General features: G+C 39.9%; 1 protein-coding gene across 1 annotated transcript; it reads left to right on the top strand.

Annotated features, from left to right (window-relative positions):
• The first annotated feature begins 1,822 nt into the window (after positions 1–1,822).
• On the top strand, positions 1,823–9,153 carry slc5a1 (solute carrier family 5 member 1). Its single transcript, XM_010736519.3, has 15 exons — positions 1,823–2,048; positions 2,150–2,221; positions 2,580–2,684; positions 2,878–2,937; positions 3,133–3,237; positions 3,331–3,436; positions 3,920–4,000; positions 4,130–4,338; positions 4,851–4,986; positions 5,106–5,213; positions 5,311–5,461; positions 5,554–5,722; positions 7,715–7,930; positions 8,017–8,122; positions 8,213–9,153. The coding sequence occupies exons 1-15, from the start codon at positions 1,896–1,898 to the stop codon at positions 8,425–8,427; spliced, it is 1,992 nt and encodes a 663-aa protein (XP_010734821.2). The 5' UTR covers positions 1,823–1,895; the 3' UTR covers positions 8,428–9,153.
• Positions 9,154–10,373: the final 1,220 nt, after the last annotated feature.

Genomic DNA, 10,373 nt, shown 5'->3' with positions numbered 1-10,373 from the left:
CTGGCCAGCCACACCCACAGTACACACATTATATTTCACAAATTAAAGGTCCTGTACACACACACAAGTGTTTTGATTTCTCATAGCTAATTAGACCTCTAGTCTATTTTGCTTAAGAAGCTTCCTAACTGAGTGAAATGACGCCATGATAAGAGCTGTCTGAGATCTCTAAGTGTTTTGAAAAGGTGCTTCATTGCTTCCTTTCTTACCTCTTTAGGCAGAGGATACAGTGGAGCATCCTTTGCGAAAGGAAAGGAGATAATGCAGTGCCAAAGTTCCCTGCAGCAATGAAGTTATATTTTTACTGGGTTTCCATGTTTATTTATCCTGCAATGAAACAACAAGGTAAGAACATACGCAGAGAAATATCTAAGTGGCACATTTTGTTGTCAACCTTCTGAACATTTCACTAGAGATCCATGTCAGTGTAAGTGCAGTTAATTTCTGAGCACTGCAGATGTGTCTTTTTGAATTTTTCCTTTTTATCTTTGCTTGACCTCATTCAGGTCAAGGAAAAGTGTTTAGGAAAGGACATAGGAGGTCATTGTCTGACTATTCGACCGCACCCACAGTCTTGAGAATCAGGCAACATAAGTGAAAACACCTGTGTGGTTGGAGCTTTGACACTATTGTATGTTGTTTAGTGGTAGAAGACGTATACAGATCTTTTACTGTACTTAGGAAAAGTATCAGTACATCAGAGTAGAAACAAAAAGAGGCATTCATAATCTTAAGAAAAAAAAAGATGAGTCAAAGTAGCATATAATGGATATACTCAGTTTCTAAGAGCTCATGGTCTAAACCTTAGAGTAGTTTCACTGTCCTGCAGAGACACCTAGAGGCTGTTAGTAGTACTTTCGTGTAATTTCTGTTGTGTTTTTCAGCGATCATACATGTTACATATATGTTCTTTGGAGGGTGTCCAACCTGAAGACAGCTGTAACAACTGATGATACACTAGTTTTCCGTGTCTGATGTGCCTTTCTTCAAACTTTCTTTCTTTAGGCTAATAATTAACACACAAATACAATGGAGAGGAACATTCAGTGTTCACTGTGGGTGGTGTGAGGTCAGGGTTAGGAATTTGTATTTGTCATAGACTTACAGTAATTCAGAACATATTTCCTTGTTGGACCTATTTAGAAAACAAAAATGAAGGCCTTGCTTAGAGTCAAAGATTTGATTAGATTAATAATAATATTTATTATAGTGTGAACATAACTGTTACTGGTACTTAGATAGTCCCGTGACTTATTGACAAAGGTGTCAAAGTCAGTGTGAGGACTACTACTATGGTATGTAACATATAATATATGTGTTAACATATAGTCTCTTTCCTATCAGAAGGCTTGGTTGTGCTTAAAAAATTATATTTTACAGACACTATACCACTATTTGAACAGATTTTTGTCATTTCTGAATTTGGGTGAACGTTTTTTATCTGTCACCATATGTGTTTTAATTCAACTGAGTTAATTTCAACTGATTTCAATCAAGTTCAGCTACATTTCTGACGGCGTTTATCTGTGCTCCTTTGTGACACTTGTTTCTTTACTCGTGGGTTTATCATTAACAGTTTTATTTGCTAAAAGCTTACTCATTTTTAACACATTCATTTTGACATCAACACTCATGTTTTAGCTAGGTTTATTTATTTATTCCATATCCACTTACAACCAAACACAACATATCTGGTCATTTATTAGATAAATCTTTGTTTTACTCCACCTCCTTGCCCCCCTGATGGTTTTGTGTACTCTCTTCCCACACTCACACCCATAAACACACCTCCACTAAAGGTACATGCTGTAAGTATCCGTACAGGTGCTTCAGTCAGTGAGGAGCGACTCCAGCAACACTCCTGTTCTCTGGTCCTCTCTAACTCTCTCAGCAAAATGTCTCACGATTATTTCGGATTCTCCAGGATTTTGCATTCAGATTTTGGATTAATAAGGAGCAATGCAAGAAACACGGTGGCTCTTAACAATGCAGCAGATATCTCAGTTATTGTGGTTTACTTTGTAGTTGTCTTGGCTGTGGGAGTATGGGTGAGTTCAGTCTTTTAGTCGTGGCTCTTTTAGTTAAATTGTTTATCACTGTTTTACCGTTTTTCACAAATTGTCAAGTATTTATGGCATTTATGTTGCAGGCTATGGTACGCACCAACCGAGGTACTGTGGGTGGCTTCTTTCTTGCAGGGAGGAGTATGGTGTGGTGGCCGGTGGGTATCTTATTGCTCAGAATAAGACAGAAAGTCTCTCTCATGCGTTTTAAAATTAAGCTCGGTCTCAATCTTCCAAGAAATAAGGGCATTATAAAGGCAGGCGGACATGACAGCTGATAAGTTTTTACTGTTGTCTGTTAATTGGTATTATAAAATGTGTCATAATGGAAGTACTTGGCGTTCAGTGGAATAATTAAATGTGTGAATCATCTATTATGTATCTATTACACAACTACAAAGAGCTGTAATCTTCAGTGCAATCTAATTCCTCTCCTTCGATATCTGTTCAGCACATTTCATAGAATCCAATACAGTCAAAACACCTTGTTCATTAATAAAATCATGCACACCACAGATCGGAGCATCACTCTTTGCCAGCAACATTGGCAGTGGCCACTTTGTAGGCATTGCTGGGACGGCTGCAGCTGCTGGAATAGCCATCGGTGGATTTGAATGGAATGTGAGTAGCCATATCTGACGCCGCTAATGACACCATTATCACTCCTTACACAAATGTATTTTTAACCTGTGACACCGATGTTATCCCTTATCTCTATCAGGTGAGCTGGTAAACCTGACCCTAACCCCAGATTAGCCCTAACCCTAAGCATCAAATCTTGATTGTGTTCTTGTTGTATTTTTGTGTGTTTCAGGCTCTTATAGTGGTCGTCATTCTAGGATGGCTCTTTGTGCCCATCTACATCAAAGCTGGGGTAAACAGAATACATAGAGCACATGTTGGATGAGCAATACAATTATACATATTGTATATTTAAAGGTATTTGTTGCAATGCATAATTTACATTTCCAGCAAAAATAGGAGTGTCAGGCCATAAGAAGTACATTAGAAGAGGTGTGTAAATAAAACAAAAACAAATAAACGTGTCATTCATTATGAATATGTTTAGGTGGTCACCATGCCGGAGTACCTGAAGAAGAGGTTTGGAGGACAGCGGATTCGCATTTATCTCTCTGTGCTGTCCCTCTTCCTGTATGTTTTCACCAAGATCTCAGTAAGTCACCACATCTCAACCCTCATTAACGCATTCTCCTCTGTTGTCATTATAAACTGGAATAATGAGTTTTTTCCTCTCGTCATCACCCAGGCAGACATGTTCTCTGGAGCCATTTTTATCAACCAGGCTCTTGGGTTGAATATCTACCTTGCTGTGATCATGCTGCTATTGATTACTGCACTGTACACCGTCACAGGTCTGTCCACTCATGATGTATTCACTTCCTTTTCCACTGAACTAACAAATCACTCTAAAATCGCTAAAGTCTTATCTTCTTTACAGGGTGAATGGCACCAGGCCTGGGAGTAAAGTCTTCTCAAGGCCATATGTAGACACACACACACACACGCACATACACTCAGACTGGCTAAGCTATCTGTGGTGTGTTATTGTGGTTAATTACCCATGGACTGCGATAAGTAGGAAGAGCCCTGCTGCTGTTTTGTAATAACGTATCCACACCTGAACTTTAGCTTTTCAGGATGAATGGTGAAACAGCACTTACATAATCACTGCTTAACACTGAATAACTAATTTGGCACGATGAACTGGATCATGCCCAAACTTAATTTGATTTTATTCTCTCTGGAAAGTTTCTTTATGTAAAAGAGTGGAATTAAAATATGTCGATTTTTAAATAAAAATGTACAGATGGATAACATCACATATTGTCTCTCAGGTGGATTGGCTGCAGTGATCTACACAGACACCTTACAGACCATCATCATGGTTGTTGGATCATTCATTCTTATGGGCTTTGGTAATATATTATTCTCCTTTTGTATCTTTATACTCCTTTGCTTTTGATAAATTGTCATGACAAGACTAATCCTGTTTGTGACATCAAATTGTGGAAGATTGAAAATCAAACTTGCACACATGTCCTCAGCTTTCGACAAGGTGGGAGGCTATGAAAACTTCCAGACCAGCTACATGGAGGCCATCCCTTTAAACAGAACGAACATTAGTGCGGACTGCTACGAGCCTCGGGCAGACTCCTTTCATATTTTTAGGGATGCGATTACAGGAGACTTGCCGTGGCCTGGCCTTGTGTTTGGACTTACCATTCAGGCCACCTGGTACTGGTGCACAGATCAGGTCAGTCAAGCAAATGGGCAGCGTTGTTGGGTGTGACCACTACTTTATTTGTATTGAGTCAATGGAGGCTATTAGAAAAGACAAGCCATCAACACACACATAGCATACTGATTCCCACACGTTTGTACACACATTGAGGCGTCTTTATCTGGCCTGTTTTTGCCAGAATCACTCAAGCGGTCTGAGGTGGCCTGTTGACATGCTTTTAGTTAGATAATAATGCACTCTCAGAGATAAGATTAACAGGCAGAAGAATGAGATGTTAATTCAAATGTTGACATCAAGCAAACACATAAACACATTATGGTCAGCTTTAGTTATCAGAGGAGAATACTTATCATTAAGCATATCCGATTGGCTTTTTGGCTTAAGTTTTGTATTTACAAATATTTTGAACCAGAAATATAAAGAATAGTTTGGCATCTACTACAACCATCCTTTCATCCATTTACCCATCTACCATTGATTGATTCATGGCACTAAAGATCGTTTCCCATGTTGTTTTTCTGTAGGTGATCGTCCAGCGTTGCCTCTCAGCCAAGAATTTGTCTCACGTTAAGGCAGGTTGTATCTTATGCGGCTACCTGAAGCTGCTGCCCATGTTCCTCATGGTTTTCCCCGGGATGATCAGCAGGATCCTCTATACTGGTGAGTGTGCCGTGGTGACCAATGTCTGAAAGTGCTATCGTAGCTCACGCTTTTCCACAGACATATCGTAGATTTAAGCATTTCTTCACATCCTGCTGATCCTATTCATTTTATTCTAGATGTGGTGGCATGTGTGGAACCAGAAGAATGTCAAAAACACTGTGGGGCCAGTGTGGGCTGCACCAACATTGCTTATCCCAAACTGGTGGTGGATCTTATGCCCAATGGTGGGTTGCCAAAGACCATTGTCTTATGAGCCAGAATGCCAGTAACGCCCCTTTTTCTTCAAATAATCTTCCTCCCGTTTTATTCTATCTATTTCAGGTCTGCGAGGTCTTATGCTCTCTGTCATGCTGGCCTCTTTGATGAGCTCACTTACCTCCATTTTTAACAGTGCCAGTACTCTCTTCACAATGGACATCTACACTAAGATTCGCCGCTCAGCCAGTGAGAGGGAACTCATGATTGCCGGCAGGTAAAACACATTTAGGGTTTAATTTGATGAGATTTCGAATGTTGTGAATTCATTGCAACTATCTCCAATTGTGTGTGTCTGACCATGTATAGATTGTTTATCTTGGCCCTGATTGGTGTGAGCATCGCATGGATCCCTGTGGTGCAGTCAGCCCAGAGTGGTCAGCTCTTTGACTACATCCAGTCCATTACCAGCTACCTCACACCACCCATTGCAGCTGTCTTCATGCTTGCCATCTTTTGCAAACGTGTCAATGAGTCTGTGAGTTTCCACTTCAATCATCTCTGTATTTACACATTTCAATGTTCAATGCAATGCAAAGTTTAAAAGTCTGCAGCCAGGCTAGCAACTATATGAGGCTGTACTAATGATGATGGCACAAGTTGAAAAGTTTGGGGATCACCAAACTATCAACAATTCACCATAAAGGCAGAATGAAAATGTGGACCAGATCTCATGTCAATGAATACAGTAGTTGTTGAGACAATTTGCACTGGATGAAAAGTCATAGGATCACCAAAGACATTTATAGTCATGCTTTGGGCTCCCTGGATATCCATATGTCAAAGTGGTTGACCAACTGTTAAACATCCGTACAGCCTTGCCTCTAGGATGGATTAAAACAGTGAAGTGCATTTTTGTGTGGTTAAATACAGTCCACTATAAACATCCTAATTACTGCCTGAGGGTCTGTCTTTTTACTGTTTTCTATGACTTATTGTGTAATTGGGTGTCTTGTGGACACAAACAGTTGAATAACATGTATTATGTGAACTGATGGAGTGTGAACATGAACGCCCTGTTGATATGATTCTTACTCTCAGGACCTTCACATTAGCTTAAACGCTGAAGTCATGCACACTATCAGCTGATCAGTGTAGGTTAACAGCAGATTTATCACCAGTCACATCCAGACAAGTCATCAAGGAGGTTTTCATAACCTGACCTAACTCATGCTCTTTCTGCCTCAGCTCATTTCCTCTGCCCTGGTTTCTTGTTAATACATTTGCCATGACTTGTCTTGCATTTTGTATATTTTATATCTTTGTTGTACAACATGTATATTGGACGCCCCTCCACATACATCCAGATTTATTTATACACCCCTAAGAGCAAGAGCAAGAGCAAGAGCAAGAGCTAGCAACATGGCTCTATAGATGGCAATGTGGGGTTGATTGATCCACCACTTTGGTCCAGACTAAAACATCTATTGGATGAATTACCATGATGTATTCATGGTCCCCAGAGGGAGAAGTTTACTGACTGTGGTGATCCTTTTTTCCTATAGAGCCACCAGCAGGTTTACATCATTGACAGTATAAAGAGTTTTCTAAATCTAAAAATTGGCAAAGGCGTGGATGATCAGTGGACCTTAGGAAGGCTGATGCCTGGTGTTTAAACAAGCCACCTGTAATGGCACCTACCTGTCAACCAGAGTGGCCACACTGTTAATTATTCATAACTTTAAGCCTCAATATAATTTGAGCAGATGAGTTCTTTTTTCTTTTTAATGCTCTTTTTATTGTTTTTTTTCCAGTTTTATGAATACAAAGAATGGAAAAACAAAACAGACAACAAAACATACAAAACAAACAGACAACAAGAAAAAATAAAAATCCCACCCCAAACTAACAGAGAACACTGCAATATGTATCTTTACGTATATGTATACATTCATATACACATACATCCATATATACACAAGTATACATACATACAAAATCAGCAAGATGATAGGAGACAGGCAAGTGAATATCGTGTATAAAATAATAGAAAAACAAAGTATAAATAAAAAGGCAGTCAGGCCTCCCCATCCAGAAAAAGATTATGAGTTATGGTTTCCCAGATCCTCCAAAACTTGGCTGATTTGTGGTCAAGGTCATGAGTGAGCAGGTGAGTTCAATAAAAATTCAGACTCAGTACAGTTGTCATAAACGGGGAAATTAGCTATAGAGACCAAAGCCAGCCTCAAGTGGACGTTAGAAGAACTGCAGTTTTTGGCACTTCACAGCCACGGAGGGTGCTGCTTGGTTTACATTTGTGGTACTAATTACCAGCTATGGGATGGATTCACATGAAATTCGGTGATCCATTCACTTTTTATCCAGCACGATCATCAGGTCATTTTATTTTAACTAATACTCTACAAACATAGAGCCTCACACAGCTGCTAGCATGACTGTGGACTTATTTTGCTAATACAGATGTTACTCATCTAAACTGACAATTTGTCCTACTTTTTTCTTTCCTCAGGGTGCATTTTATGGTCTCATGATTGGCCTGTTAATCGGCCTGTCCAGGATGATTTCTGAGTTTGCCTATGGGACAGGCAGCTGTGTTCAGCCCAGTAACTGTCCCACCATCATATGTGGAGTCCACTACCTCTACTTCTCCATCATCCTGTTTGTCATCTCCTGTGTCATCATCCTGGCAGTCTCTCTCATGACCAAACCCATCGAAGATAAGCACGTATGTGACCTCTGTGAGATGGATGACACCAAACCCAAAAATGATAAATAATATGCTTCAACCATTGTGTTGTGTTGTTTCTCTAGTTGTATCGACTGTGCTGGAGCCTGAGGAACTGTACAGAGCAGAGGGTGGACCTTGAACAAGACGACTGGGTTAACAACCAAGATTCCAACACTATGGACATAGACGGTAATCAGCAGACGTGCAATACTGTAGATGAATTTACAAGTATAGACACATAAGCAGCTTTCTTTATCGCCTTTGTCTTTTCTGTTACAGAACCAGAGGAGGAGCCAGGCTTCTGCAAAAAGGCAGTGATGTGCTTCTGCGGCCTGGAGCAGAAAAGTGCTCCTCCGCTAAGTGAGGAAGAGCAAGCGGAGCTGGAGAAGAAGCTCACAGACACCTCAGAGCTTCCTCTATGGAGGAATGTGGTCAACGCCAACGCCGTCATCCTCCTGTGTGTGGCTGTTTTCTGCCATGGTTTTTTCGCTTAAATAAACTCGACTGACTCCAATTGCTCTCGGATACTGTAATCTATATTTGAGTGGATCGGATGGACATGATTTTATATTCATTTAATTTATGACCACATGAACTGCTGCACCCTTTTCTCTAAAATAAGTTAATGCAGACTCTCCTACAAGTTTGGAAGATCAGTTGGAAGGTTGGTTGCAATCTGCAGCTTCACTGCTAGATGCCACTAAATCCTACACACTGGACCTTTAATTCACATTACACCTAAAACATTAACGTTAATATTGTGCGTAAATATTCACATGTATTGAATTGCACAGTTGTCTCTCCTCGTCTTTATTGTTGCTTTTATGACTGCAACTGTCTACGTAAATTAGGATGACTCATGGATGACTTGGGCGTCACCTGAAAAGAGCCACAGGTCTTTATTCATGTGAACTTGTTTAGATAATCAGAATGTTTTTAGTTTTGGCAGTAATGCTGTAATGTTTGATCATGATGATGTCCATTCTTATTTAATTCTCAACACTGGAAATATAGATGCATCTTTATTGTCTAATGGACTTTCTAGTTTACATGTGAGTGAATGTATATGAATTGTTTTTAATTCAGGATGCTGCCTTTAATCATAAAAAATAGAGATCACGTGATATGTTATGAGAATTTTTAAGGAAGAACCCTTGAATAAGGAGGACTGGATCCGGAGTATCAAAGTTTAAGTTGAATTTATTATTCTTGTACAAGAAGGAGCAGTGCAACACACAAGAGGGTTACAGAGAAAAGGCTCCCTGAAGAGCCTTATCCGTTAATTCTTATACATTTTTTAAATGGGCTGTCTCAGACACCATTTTATGTATCAAAATGACCCTTCTCAGGCCTGTTTCTCATGTTCTTGCCTCTCCCCGCCATTCTCAGAAAAACACAGTCCAAATAAGGGAAGTGCACGAGACATGCAAAAGACAGGAAACACACATTATATGATCAAAACATCTGAACCTAATACTCCGTCGTATGAACCCCAGTATAAATCTTAATTTTTATAACACGATACAAAATAATGAGGACAAGATGGAAGATGTAGTAGAGATGGAAAAAATTCCTGCGTTTGCTACCTCATTCTACCTAAGCCTTGTTTTTCTCAGCATGTGTGCTCAAAGTCAATGAATGCTGTCACTTAAACCTATGCATCTTAGCTGTTCTTAGCTCTTTTAGGATCTCAGGGAAGAAGGTCTGTGAATTACACAGAGCACTGACTTGCTTTGCCTCCCTCTGGTGGTTCACTGCTGAAAATGTACTGGTTATACTGGTTTGCTGTTTTTATTATTACATTAGACTTCTGGTAAATGCTCTGATTTGTGTAAATTATAACCTGTGTGTACTCAGTAAATAAACGCTGACTGTTAAACAGATGTGATCCCTTTTTAATTTACCATAAGACTTATTACACATGTTTTATCTCGCTCTTATCACTAACTCTGTGGTTAATGTATACTTAGCAGTAATGTTGGCCTTGAATACGTGCACTGTTGTTGAATGATTTATGGCTTTTTCTCCTCTTGTATGCTGCAGGTTTATATCTTTTGTGATGAGTGATTCTGCTGGCTCACTTGGTGACTAAGTGTAACAACCCACAGTCAAAGGTCATCATGGAGGACAGTCAGAAGAGACATTGCTGTTTTAGTGCTAAAGCCCAAACAACATCTGTCAGCCACTTTGGGACAGACAGACTGAGTGGATTGTGATAGATAACCTATTGTAAAAGTGAGTCATTGATGAAGAAATTCCAAGGCTCAGCCAGGCACAGCCTGAAGAAACAACGAAGAGCTACCACCCGACAGGCCCACCACCTTCAGGGAAAGGCATAGAGGTTAGGGTTAGGGTTACCTTGTCAGCCAAAGGACCTGGGCATTTTTCTGGCTTCACAGACTGGTCCTAGGAACAGGGAAGATCACCTCACATTGATGAA

The sequence above is a fragment of the Larimichthys crocea genome, chromosome IX, assembly GCF_000972845.2.
Source record: "Larimichthys crocea isolate SSNF chromosome IX, L_crocea_2.0, whole genome shotgun sequence".
In the NCBI taxonomy this organism is placed as follows: domain Eukaryota; kingdom Metazoa; phylum Chordata; class Actinopteri; family Sciaenidae; genus Larimichthys; species Larimichthys crocea.
The sequence above is the reverse complement of the archived record's forward strand: the minus strand, read 5'-3'. Positions and strand labels throughout refer to the sequence as shown.